General features: G+C 43.9%; 1 protein-coding gene across 1 annotated transcript in view; it reads right to left on the bottom strand.

The window, feature by feature from the left end:
* Nucleotides 1–1,283: 1,283 nt before the first annotated feature.
* The window catches only part of Etnk1 (ethanolamine kinase 1), a 44,136-nt gene continuing 31,508 nt past the window's right edge, over nucleotides 1,284–13,911 (bottom strand). Inside the window, exons 6-8 of the mRNA NM_001107894.2 lie at nucleotides 11,966–12,126; nucleotides 6,650–6,723; nucleotides 1,284–6,427 (exon numbers count right to left, since the gene is read on the bottom strand). Of these exons, the coding sequence (NP_001101364.1) occupies nucleotides 6,355–6,427; nucleotides 6,650–6,723; nucleotides 11,966–12,126 (308 nt within the window). The 3' untranslated portion in view covers nucleotides 1,284–6,354. The remainder of the gene's footprint in view (nucleotides 6,428–6,649; nucleotides 6,724–11,965; nucleotides 12,127–13,911) is intronic.

Below are 13,911 nucleotides of genomic sequence, written 5' to 3'. Positions count from 1 at the left end.
AGAATACTGAATTCTGGTCACCTCTGAGAAATTAACCGCAGTTAAAAAATACATTTCTCTCAATTGAGGCTTAAACAGTAGCAAAGCAAATCAAGACGGGAGAGCAGAGCATGGTCGACTTGGATTAATGTCACCTTTAGGTTTCCTCCTTGTAGGCAGCACACTGACTCAGACAAGTTAACCTCAACATTATTGCCCAAGGGTTTAGCTCCCCTGAAATAAAAACATCCTACCTTCCTAGTGTTTTCTTGGAAAGGGTTTCTCTGCTTTCTGACACGTGTGTGGGAAATGGGAGTTCATCGTAGTACTACAGTGTTGTGAGACTGGAGAGATAACTGTTGCCTTGCTAGGGAGCATGGGCACACAAGGAGACAGACTTTAGGGGTGTCCATGGGGCAGAGTGGTGAGGTGAGGGAAAGGCCACGGAGGCACAGCTGGCTAAGCAGAAAGACTTTCCTGAAGAGTTTGGGAATTAGCCTGATAGGGGTGCTGAGAAGCCTGAGAAGCAGAGATCTAGAGTCTCGGAGGTGTGGCTCAGTCGGTAGAACAGAGATTTTCAAAATGTTTCTACAGCATACTGCAAAAACAGATGAATGTGGCAGTTTGAATGAGCTGTGTTCCCCGACAGGCTCATGTATCTGAACACTATGATCCACCGACGGCTATCTGGAGAGGTTTAAGAGGGTTTGACCTTGCTGGAAGCATGTCATCACGTGAACTTTGAAAATGTATAGAGCCTTACCTCACTTCCTGTGCTCTCTGTGGTTGAAATGCGATCAGCCTACTGGGATAGAGGATGTCTTTAATCCTAGCACTCAGGGGGCAGAGGCAGGTGGATCCCTTATTCAAGGCCAGCCTGATCTAGAAATGAAGTTCCAGGATAGGCAAGGCTGGCCCAATCCATCAATAACATCATAAACATGTGGATACACAGGAGCAAGACAGGTTTGGTGTCCTACATGCTCCAACCTGGGCTGGTACTCTCTTGGTTGGGCTGAGAGCCAGTGAGCACCGATGATAATCTGTTGGGGTTACGGGTTGGGGCAAGGAAGGTGGGGGCCGGCTCACTATGTGGATGCCGGGATACAAATTTCAGTCCTCATGATTCCTCATTACTAACTCTGGAAAATCTTTGTTTCTTCTCGTGTTTTAGGGAACAAACCTAAGACACTGACTGCCCTTGCTAGGCAAACAGTCTGTAACTCAGCTCCAACCCTTTCAAGTCCTGTATTTCCATATTCTACAAGAGACAGTCTTCACTGAGTATGAACAACATGGACACATTAGTTAGAACTCAACTTTATTGTTACAACCAATGTTTATTTACAGAATATAAATCTCTTCAAAAAGATACATTCCTTCATTTAATCAATGGTAGAAAGCCTTATTAAACAGAAATAAAGCCTAAGCCGCACTTTATCTCAGAAGAAGATTGCGGCTTCATTGCAAGTTCATGAACACAGAACACAAATGTACTTCACTCAGCAGCTACGTCAATGAGGCTGTTGATTCTCACTGGCAATGCCATTTTATACATGGAACAAATCTTACTTAAATTAACAGTAGTAAAAATTAAACTTCAAACATAAAAATATGTAACAACGAAGGAAAGAGCAGGAAGTACGTCTGCTAGCAAACAGGATACGCAAGTTCTCCGCACTCAGACACTCGGTGAGGCGTAGGGAAACCTAGGACAGAGGCTGCGCTCGTTCACTCGTTCATCTGCGAGGTATCGGTGCATATTCAGTGCTGAGACTATCCCTAGCACATACAGTCTACACAGAGCAGCATCAGACTACAATTCACATTTGAGAAACACAAATTTGAGACCCTGTGCCATCACTTCCCAATTCAACAGACAGCTAACGCAATGACAGTTCCTCATTTCAGCTTTTTCCCTTGCATATGGGTAATACCATGTCTTCTTTCGATCAGGACACGTGACCTTGCTGTACAAAAGCTCCTAAATGTGGAAAAGTTCTTTCAGGTTCCATTAGTTTACAGCTACTTCAGTACATGTAAACACAGAGGGTGACTTGGGATTACTAACGAGGACACTCAGAATGTCACTCCCTACAAGCAGCCGGAGCCACAGTGCAGGATGGAGAAGAGGTGCTCTGCACCCTCACAGCTCGCTCTGCAGGTGTCACTGGGTTTCAACCTAGCTCTGAGTCTCTGGCCAGGAAGCCTGTAGTTCCAATCGGATGGGCTTTCCTGCTCCACTTTCACAAACGGCTCAAGAGACAATGTGGTGTTTTCAGTTCTATAACTACCTAGTGTTTTATTAAAACTTACTGAAGGGATCTAAAGGACCTCCATGGGTAAGACAACCAAAAGATAAAATTATAACTATTTTAAAGGGTATTTTTGCAAGTACATACGCCATATAATGCACAACGGACAAAGATGTGTTGGTGGTACCATCATGCACAGTCCAGGAGAGAAGCTGCCGCCAGCACAGGAGTTTAAAGTGCTCTTCAGCCAAGCACCGTTATTTGTTTCTAATCCAAACACTTTGGGGTTTCTTCCCATAGCAAACTGAGTCAAAAATGAAAATTTCCAGCATAAAAACTGTTACAAACCAATCTAATTCATTTTGTAAAGTGCCACTGAATTTAGCCTTCAAGAATTCAAAGTAATACAAAACTTCCAATATTTTTGTTTACAGAAATATGAAATTCCAAAAATGGGATTGTTTTGTCTAGAGCAGCTGATAGCATTTGTCAAAGCCAAGACCGCACACTGCTGCCACTGTGGGTAAGGCAGGCTGCTCAGCACCGTCCACGCTGCTTCTCAGAACAGGCCCAGGCCGGGGGCACAGCTCAGCTTCACGGTAAAGGCCAGCCTATGATCTGACAGGAAAACCAACTGCGACTGAAGCAAAGACACTCAAGAGGCTCTCCACCTGATGCACCTTCCCTGTGAGGTAGCACACGCTGCTGCCACTAGGACAGAGCGCTGTGACTGGGTGACAGATTAACAGGGGAACACTTGAGTCCACAGCACTCTGGAATGCAGTATAAGACGCTTCAAAGCAAGTTAGAGAGGAAAAAAGTAAAACTCCACCTGACACCACCCTTTACACGCCAGCCAGTGAGCTCAGCGAGAGATCCAGGGGCTTCTGCGGAACCCGGAACACAGCTGAGTACTTTTCAACCACACTAACTTTTCTTTCGAGTGTTTGGAGGAATTCTTCTTGTAAGTCTATTTAATGTTAGCAACACAAAGTTAAAATAAACATTTGGGGGTCAAGTCAGGGAAGGAGAACTTGTTGGCCCATACTGAACCCCTGCAGAGAAGGTCCTGACAGACTTAAGACACGTCGTTTGTCCTGTGTCTCTCGTATGGATGAGATTTACATTCACATTGAATTTCAAGTTTTTATAGAAAGTTGTCACAAACTCTGAAAATAGAAAAGGGGACCACACTTCAGTTTACAAACAAATTACATGTTTAGTTTCCTTAGCTTCAAATTGTGAGTCAAAGATGAGCTCTATAAGTGTACTGCTTCCCAGAATCTAACCTACAAGAAAATTAACAGCCAAGTAAAAAATGGAGAAAAGTCTTATTAGGCACTGAGAGGCTAAATAAATAAATCCTAACATTAACTAAACCATTAAACCTTCGTTCCAGTTCGTGCTATCTCACTGCACTGTTCCCAGCCTAATGCCAACAGGCTGGATCATTTAGTGACAGAAAAACCTGTACAAAGGAAAAGGCAAAGCTCGTGCTCTACACAAGGCAGCACTCGCACTCAGCACAGTGGCTTTATTTACAGACGCCATCCTATTTACACCGCAGCAGAGCAGCTGACGGGGCTTGTGCTCATGGGACCTCAGGCAGATCACGTCAACAGCAAAACACGGCCACCACATCTCAGTCCCAGACATGGTGGTAGCACAGGGGAGAGGGAGGGCATCAAATATCACTGGTCAGGTTCAAGATCACACAGTGTGCCGGGGACACAGGATGGGGTGGAGGGCAGAAATGCAGAATTTTGCTTGTTAAAGCATCCAGGCCACTACGGTCTATTGATTACATTGAACATCCATGAATGCCACTTCTAACATCCACTTTCACATTTACAAAACGAGCTTACTACCAGTTGAGTGATTGGGTAAGGCATTCAAGTTCCTCAGCTGAACAAAAGAAGGCAACTGATATCTAGCAAGCCACAGGACACGTTTTAGAGGGATGTTCTTCAGAACAGTCCCAATATACCCTCTTCAGAATCCCTTCCATGGTCGATACAAAGAAAGACATTTTGAATCCTGTTGATAGTCTACACTATGATCCCCAAAAGCTGTATGAGAAGCAGGTGCAGCAGAGCACCCAAATCTGGCCAAGGAATGGGGGCAAGAGCTTCCACATGCTAGTGTCTTTCCAACATCTCTTACTTGCTAGCAGAGTGAACAAGGAAGCCTCATTGTCATGGCACTCACTGCCACGGCAGTCTGTCACATTTCAGCGGGCTGCTTGCAGTCCACCAGCACCAGCGCAGCAGCAGCAGCAGCAGCAGCACAGTGAGCCTCCATTGAAAGCACTCTCAAAACAGGAACAGACTAGCAAACACTGTCTTCTTCTCCAGGGCTTGCACAGGACACACACTCTTGGATGGACGTTCAGGAGGTAAGCAGTCAGGAGGCCTGCACCTGTCTCATCGCATAACAATGCTCTCACCAAGAGCGGATCCCACTAAGCCAGGCTTTGGCCTGTTTGCGTTGTAAAGAGCTTGTCGTTCTTTTCCATTCAAGGAAGTCGGCAGAATTGTGATGATCTTACAGTAATGTGGTTCATGAAAACAGACGTGAACATTACAGCATTGGGGAGGTAGAAACCGAATCCAGGTCTAACACTGTTAGAGACACGTATTGAAGAGTCTATGCATGTGGCTAGAATTTACCATCTCAAATGGCCTGTCTACTTAGTAGGTTTGAACACCTTGAGGCAACCCAAGTATTTTAAAGCACTTGGCTGAGACCTAAGTCATGTGAACATCGGACAAACCTAGAACAGATCTGCACTGCATATTTAACTACGCAGATCCACGGAGCCAACTTTGTACAGAAGCACTTATGTGACCAAAGTGCAGAGCCTGTGTGACTAACCCAAGTAAAGTTACCCCGACTGCTCAAGCCCACAGAGCAGTCTTCAAGATTAAAGCCTTGTCTACCTCAAAGACCTAACCTCCTTCCATGAAGTAGGTGCCTCCCTCTTCACCTACACAAAATAAAAACCAGACTGATAAAACCAAGAGAAACCAAAACAAGTCCTCCTACCACAACTACTGTGTAATTCACATTTCCTTATTTGTTAGACTTTAAGTATTCAAAGCTCAATGACCTAGCGAATGTTCCTTACTGATTCTGTAACTGCACCAACAACACTATTCTGGAGTTACATGTATGATTAATATCTGCTGACTGTACAGACACAAAACCAACTTAAGGAATGAATTGGAATAGAAAGCATCTAAATGACATTCCTTGCTTCCAAGTATGATGAACTCTGTATGTTTGTTTCAAATACTAACAATGCCAACTATCATTTAATAAACAAAAACAGAGTATCTCAAGTAAAACAAAACTTCTGGTTAGAAACAAGTGGATAGGTAAATTCTAAAAATTGAGACTATTACCTTAAATGACCATATCTAGTATTTGAAAACATGACTTAATAACAGTTTTTAACATTAAATTGTTATATTCCAGGCTTATACAGTAAATATATTTTATATTGTCAGGCTATGTAAAGAGACAATTTAATTCTAAGTTGTACTCCCCAAAAAGAAATGATTTCCAATTTCCAATTGAAAAAAGTATTATACCCCAGGAGACAGTACCTGCCTCGCCCCCTCCTCAATGAGCACTTCTCTAAAATACCCTAGCTTACTACTGAGGGACTGACTGCCAAAGGTTGAGAGTAAATGATTCAGTTTACAAAGGTTACACTCAACAACAAGAATGTTTTTCTCAAATCAAATCTATCGAAAGAACCATTTAAAGATGTCCACAATATTCTCATTACATACACTGAACCAGCAAATGAAAGATCTAAGTAGTCAGTCATGTCAATCTGTAATAAATAATTCACACGTAGCATGGGCTGCACTGCCACAGGCTAAAGCCTGACTCTACTCTCTCTGCTGATGGTCACATCTTCAGCCCACCACAGACTGACAGCAGTAAGCATACTCTTAACATCATTCTATTTAAAAATAGGTTGGTTGTTTAGAGGCATAATTTTTAAAGCAAGATAACCAAATTAAATGACTTTTAACAAATATTGGCTTTTGGAATTTCTCAGAAACATCCACAAGCGTCGCTCAGCTCCTGGAGAACAGCGACCTCTTCTTTACTCTGGCATTTTTAGTGCTGTGACCTCAGGCTTCATTTTAAAGTACTGGTTAAAACGGACAATCGCATACCTAGTGGGAAAGAACAGGGCAGAGTCAGAGCTGACCTCAGTCCCACCGCTGCTTCCTCCTGCCCTACACTGACTGCTCAAAGGTTCACACTGCCGAAGAGCAGCTTGGCGTTGCCACTGACTCTCCCCACACTGCGCAGTGGGCGGATGAGGCCTTCAGTGACTGATGATGCCCTTGTCATGTCTACACTACTTCAACCTCGAACAGACAGCACCATCTTACCCCAGGAAGTCGAACTCGATCGTGGAGTACTTAGCTTGTATCAAAGCCCAGAGTCCCCAGAAGAAGTGAGAAGCCTTAAAGAGAAGAAAAATCAAAAATTACAGAGACATATTTTTGTATATGATACAAAATTGCTCATTCTATACTTTTCATCAACTACATGTATGGTACTTCCCCTTCTCTCTACGCTCGTGGTAAAGACTGCACCTGGATCTCCTGAGTCACAGTCTCTAGGCCCCAAAGTGTTTTTGTTCTTCTGTTCATTTTTACACAACATGGCCATACCAAAGCATATGAGTAATTACAGTGTCAGCACTGATGACTCTGTCTACACTGACAAGTGACAAAGTCGAAGTGACTCGGAAACTGGTCTAGTAGTTTCTGTAACCTGTGTCCAAAGCAGAATTCAGCATTCCACATAACACACAGACACAAGACCTGGTTCACACCCTCCATCTATTCTAACAGCTCCATTATACACACTAATTACAACAGTGATGAACAGTGTATCAGTGAAAACTGCATCCTAGAACTTAAAATTCACATGATTTATTTTACATTGTTTGAATTATCTCTATCTATGTGTATCTATCACACGCATGCCCATGCCCAGAGTCCAGCAGAGTGTTCTGTATCATCCGGAATTGGAGCTGTAAAGTACTGTGTGCCACAGAATTCCAGATCCCTCTCTGAACGCTCTTAACCAAGAAGCCATCTCTCTAGACCCCATTTCCTTTTTGAATTACATTTATTTATATGGAGAGAGGGATGGAGGAAGGGAGGGAGAGAGGGAGAGGGAGAGACAGAGACAGAGCCAGAGAGAAAGACAGAGAGACAGAGACTGACTGTAAGCACATTTGAAAGAAAGAGGACTTAGTTTCTCCTTCCCCATACAAATGTCCAGAATTTCACTCTGGCCACTAAGCCATTTCACTGGCCCACAATTAGTTTTTACTTAGACACGTTATTTTAAGATTTAGCTAACACAGGTCAGTAGCAAGACAGTTCAACGAAGAAAAGAGCTCTGAGTTTGACCCCAGGAACTGGAAAGAAGAACATACTCTCAAAAGTTGTCCTGACTTCTGATACACATATGCACGTATGTGTACACACACATACTAACGATAAATCAAAATTTTAAGTACTTTTTTTCCTAAGTGCTGGTAACATGGGTCTGCTCTTCCAGAGGACTCAGATACGATTCCCAGAACCTATGTGGGACCCTCTGTAACTCAGTCCCAGGAGACCTGACCACTTCACCTGCCTCTGTGGGCACCAGGCATACAAGCAAACACACATTCAGGCAAAACATTCATACACATAATTTTTTAATGCTGGTATCAAAATTAGAATTCTACTTCTCCAGAAATACACTACTTTTACTAGAGACGCTTTAGACAAAGAATTAATGTTAAAAACACAGTTTTATTTCTGGTATATCCAAGGCAAAAGCAATACAAGTGCCAGTGGGATTGCTCAGAGCATAACTGAAGTGGCTTCCACCAATCGAGCCTGATAACCCTTGAATGTGCAGAGCCCACATGGCAGAAGAAGAGAAATGATTCTAGTAGGCCATCCTCTGACTCCACAAATCCTGTGGCATGAGCATGCTCACACCCACACAGTAAATACATGTAAAAGTTGGTTCAGTGGGGTGTTGGCAAGGCATGGTGCAATGTCAATGAAGGTCTCTCCTCAAATTTCAGTGCCTGTCCCATCAACAGCCACAGAGAAATGCAAATAAACACAAGAGAGACTCCCAGCAGTGTGAGGATGCGATTATCAAGACACAATGTCAGCAAATGCTGAGAGAGTGCAGACGGATGGAATCCCTCCCACGCTACTGATGGACTGCAAACTCACCATCTACCATAATATGCCATGTCCCATACAACAAGGACATTTACTGCTTACTGCTGTACGACTCAGAGCAGTCAAGGAAAACAAGCCAGCTGTCCAACAAGAGGAATGGACAAGTATCAGTGGATCTCTGCGGCCATAAAGGATGGCGTCACGTCCGCCATCAGAGAACTGATTCAGTAAAGATCATCAAGGTAAGTGCATTCATTAAGCCAATCTCACAAAGACAAACAACTGTGTCTGCCTCATCTGTCGACTCCTAGGTTTCTACATACACAGGGCAAAGAGCAACACTGTTACAGAACAAAGGGACTGATGGGAGGATGGTGGAGACAGCAGGAGCATGGGGTAAACTCTAGGGACACTGCACACACATGGATGGCCTTAGGGAACCCCACACAGTAACAACATCGTCTTAATTGGGGCTAGGAAAATGGTTTGATGTTAAGAAAATTTGTTATGGCTGAGGTGCATCTCTGAGTTCAAGGCCACCTGGTCTACAGAGCAAGTCGAAGGACAGTCAGAGGTACAGAGAGACTCTGCCTAGAAAAACAAAACAAAAACCAACAAAACCCTCAAACTACTAGTTGTTCTTGCACAGGACAAGTTCAGTTCCACGCACCCACAGGGTAGCTTACATTATAGTTCCAGGTGTTCTGATGTCCTCTTCTGGAGGGCAAGACACACACGCATGTTTGCAGGCGAAATACACATGCACATAAAATAAATAAATCTAAACTAAAGAAAACTAAATTCAAATGAAAACTTAAGAGGTTGAGGCAAGAGGACTCCTACAAAGTCCAACTGAGCCTGGACAAACAGGACAGCTGAGTCACAGGCTTCAGACTCTGTCTAGAACGCAAGCAAAGCAAAGTAAGGAGAGGTCCTATGGCCCTGCATGAAGTGCTGGTGTGGATCTCCACTTCCCTCATCCTTGGGATAAAAAATCTTATACTCTCCAGCTGAATTACTAACTTTAAGTACAGTACTTCAAATACATATAAAATCCTAAGAAGGCTGTCTGCAGTCTGATCTGAAAGTCAGCCATATTCTTGTGTGTGGCCACTGTGGTGGCTTGAATAGGCTTGGCTCCCACAGACTCATGTGTCTGAATGTCTATCCCACAGGGAGTGGCACTATTAGGAAGTGTGGCCTTGACAAAAATGCTGGGCAAAGAAAGACCTTAATATAAAAAGAATGGGGGAGTTACACATCCATTCAAACACCCCAGTGGTCCGCAGGAGGAAATCAGTGTTGCTAGAAGCAGAGCAAACTAGTTAGACTGCAGCTAGCAGAAGAGTCTTAAAGTGAAGTGGAGCACGGAGCTGCACACGCCTGTGCACACCTGTGTAAACATCCTACCACACTCTGCATTCTCAAGCCCCCACGCAACAAGACATTTCCAGAAAGGAAATGGACAGAAGTCACATAATAGAGGTCAGCAGAATAAGACAAGAGAAATTCAACAACTAACGAGTTTTAATTTATGAATGACCACAACTTGGTATCAGACCAGGATTTAGTGATTTACTATATACTCGAAAACCACAAATAAACTTATAGAGAATGCTAAAGGACTGATATTAATAGGAAAGTTCTTGAGCTAGCAAGATGGCTCAGTGAATAAAGGTTTTGCCATGAGGCCTAAGGACAGAGGTTCAATGCTTGATCCTCACAGGGTGATGAGAAAACGCACACCTGCAAGTTGTTCTCTGAATTCCACACATACTTGTGCATGCGTGCGTGCGTGTGTGTGTGCGCGCGTGTGTGCACACACACACACTTGCTTAGTTTGCTGTCCTTTGATCTTTTTCTATCAGATATCAGAGCACATAAATGAAGCAGGGCAGTGTGCAGCTGTGTGCACATCAAACACGATCACTTTCACCTCCCATGTTTGCATGTGTGTCCATGTGAATGCATATGTGTGGGGACATGTATTCAAGGTTCGTGTGTATGGAAGCCTCTGTCTCTGGGTAGCTTCTGTGAGCTCCTTCCTTCTATCTTATACATTGAGGCAGGGTCTCTCTCTTGAAGCCAGACAGCAGGACAGCTCCGGGATCCCGGTACTGAAATGAGAGGAGGCTAGCATACCTACCCAGGTCTGATACTCTACACTGGGGGCTGGGGATCCAACTCTGGACATGATGCTTACACAGCTAGCACTTTACCTGCTGAGCCACTTCTTGACACAGGAGCTGACCAACTCAATGGTCTGGGTGACCAAAAGACAACAAAGATTCATCTGTCCACCCATCTCCCTAGCACTGGAACTACAGGTGTGCGTCATGCCCACACCTCTACATGGATGCTGGGGACCTAACACAGGTCCTCGTGCTTGCCATACAAGCAGTTTGCTTGCTGGGCCATCTCTGCTGTTCTCATGTAAGTGACATCTGTGACATCTGCTAGAGCCAGCACGGCCACCTGCACCTCTAACCCCAGCATCAGGGGCCTGGACAAGGCTAGATGACACACGGGTCCAAGTAATACATTTAAGGTACCGTACACGTGTTTTTAGTTTAAGCTTGGTTTGGTTTCTTTAAATAAGGTCTCATATAGTGCAGGCTGGACTTCCTTGCTGTGTGGCCAGACAGACTGATGTTAAACTCCAGATCCTGCTGTGTCTGCTTCCCAACAGCTAGTGCTAAGGCACTGCCACACCATGATGGTGTCCCCTGAGATCACACTTAAGTTTATTTCCAATTATATTTCACTAAAAATTCTAAAGATGGGTATTAAGTTTTACAAAAAAAAAAAAAAAGCATCTTATTCTAAATTATAAGCATTTTGAAGAATTTCCCTCCAACACTCCTAACCTAGAGTGGCGGTAAGTCCCTAGCGTCTGAGGATGGACTGTCTGTCTGAGGATGGACTGTGCTCACACACAGCCCTAGTATCTGAGGCACGTGAGCATGGACCGGCGTCTGTGGGGTCCACTTGTCTTCTGGGAGTGAGTGCTGTGCCCAGCAGCTCGACCACAGGACACCAGACAACGGCTGTCACATCTACACAGCCCCTCTCTAGCGCTGTGCTGCAGGGTCTCTAGAGAATCAGTGCCTGCACCTAAGAGCAGAAACAGTCTAGCTGTGGCCATCACTGCCATCTATTTGAAAAGACAAGATGGCCAATTCCATAAAATCATATTCAAAAATTAAGAAGTAGCTGAGAGAACCAATCTAATATTCAGTAATGTCTTAACACATCAGCTGCAAGCTGTGCTAATGGACTACAATTATCTCAGAAGATAATGAAATATTTCAAACTGAACTCAGGTAAAGATACGTAAGTGGGTAAAGCAACAAATTGTGTCCTTAAAGCAAGGTAATTAATGAGGCAAACTGTAAGCAAGCACATTTTTAATTATTTTAAGCAAATCCACAAGACTCAAACTCGGTTTATGTGATGAACCTTAGTTATTCCCCTCACCATGTCTCACTGAGCTATTTCACTTACCAGTGCAAACTGATTGACTTGAATGAAGAGTGTCTCTACTTCCTTTTCAGTGACATCACTGCCAAAGCCCTTATACTCCTTGTAGGCTTCAAGGTAAGAGCGCAGCCACTGGCCCTGGAGTTCTCTGTCTGGGTAGAGACTATAGTCTACATCGCTGACACCTGAGGAGAAGCAGACCACTGAGAAACACCCCTCACCATGCCTCTGCACTGCAACCAAGTTTCTAACGGAAAAGTGATGCAGACTCTCCCTTCTGCTGGCAATCCCTCCTACTACACAATGGACTCACACTCTGAATCCTAGCGTAGCTCTGAGGCGCAGAGCTGCTGCTCGTCTTACGAGGCTGATGACGTCACTGCTCGCACTGAGCATACTTCAGCAAAGGCCCAGTTTACACCAGAGTAAGCGCCTGAGGATTTTTAAGCAGTAAAGGGAGAGCAGGCTCAAGCCCCACTTCCTAACAGTTTTTGATAATACTCAGGGTAAACATTTTTCCTCCCAATATATTTTTATTGACTATTTGGCAATTTCACACAGTGCACCCCATCGCTCTCAATTCCCAGTCCTCCTAGGTCCACCACCAACCCTTGTGCCCTCCTCACCCCAACCCACAAAGGAAAAAAACCCAAGTCCAATTTGTATTGCCCGTATACTCCAGCTCAGCTATTTTTTATTTCTATCTTTTCCAAAGGGGGGAAGGACAGATGAAGAAAAGAAGAAAGAAAGGTGGGTCATGACCATAGTCTGATGGCAACCCTAAATGTTTCTGCTGTTCTTGCCTGGCACTTGGGGTTCTTCACAAATATTCCAAACCTGGCTCTCTGATGTGCTGACTTCTGCTTCTCCATCCAGAGACTTCTATCCACAGACAGCAATCTCATCTTAATGCTTCCTTCTTCCTTTCTATTCCTACGTTCAGGTGTCTACAGACAGCAATCTCATCTGAATGCTTCCAGAGACTTCTACCTACAGACAGCAGTCGCATCTGAATGCTTCCTTCCTCCTTTCTATTCCAACGTTCAGGTGGTAATTCCGCTTTTCCCACAGAAGGTCAAAGACTACTGTGGCATGTAGCTAGAGGATGACCTTATTCTACACAGACTCGTTCCTGCCTGTGGGAGACCATATGAGAGCATGTGCAGCACATGCATAGGGTTGTTGGCTATGTATGTGTGTGTTTATGTTTGTAACTGTAGTGGGTATGTATATGTATGTGTGAGAGTGTGTGCGTGTTTATAGCGCACACATGGGACTATGGTGTATACGGAGAGAGAGAGAGAGAGAGAGAGAGAGTGTGTGTGAGCAACACACGTATGGGGCTGTGGTGTGTATGTATAAAGTGTGTGTGTGTGTGTATGTGTGTGTGTTGTGTGTGTGCAGCAGCACACTCATGGGGTTATGGTGTGTGTATACATATACGCACACACACACGTGCGCACACACACGTGCGCACACACACGTGTATGGTAAATTTGGTAGAACTAAGAAACTATAAACAAAACTTTTCATTTATTAGCCTAGACCCAAATTGTATAAATATAAAAAGATAGGAATCTGCTACAAGTCTAAGTTCAGTGATGTAATATCCTCACTAGGAATAAAACACCCAAAGTGTAAGTATTTTCTAATCTTTACTTTTAGGAAAATCCTAAATATAGTGTTAATTATATATTCCACTTTTATAAAAAAAAAATCTGAAGTTTTAAAAGTAATTGTAAAATAAAATTCAAGAGGTTAAAATACTCAACCTTTTAACACCTGGGTGTTAGGTAGTATTTGGATGTGCAAATGGAACAGAAAGGAGGGGTGCAGCGTTGCGATGATTTTGGAGCAATCAACAGAGAGCATTCAGGAATCACGTCACCTTGTGTGCTGGAGATGGAAGCCAAGATCTTGCACATGTGAGGGGCACGTGGAGGAAAGGCCTGCACATGATCAAAACCTGG

Source organism: Rattus norvegicus, chromosome 4 (genome assembly GCF_021556685.1).
Source record: "Rattus norvegicus strain SHRSP/BbbUtx chromosome 4, alternate assembly SHRSP_T2T, whole genome shotgun sequence".
Taxonomy (NCBI): Eukaryota; Metazoa; Chordata; class Mammalia; order Rodentia; family Muridae; genus Rattus; species Rattus norvegicus.
The sequence above is the reverse complement of the archived record's forward strand: the minus strand, read 5'-3'. Positions and strand labels throughout refer to the sequence as shown.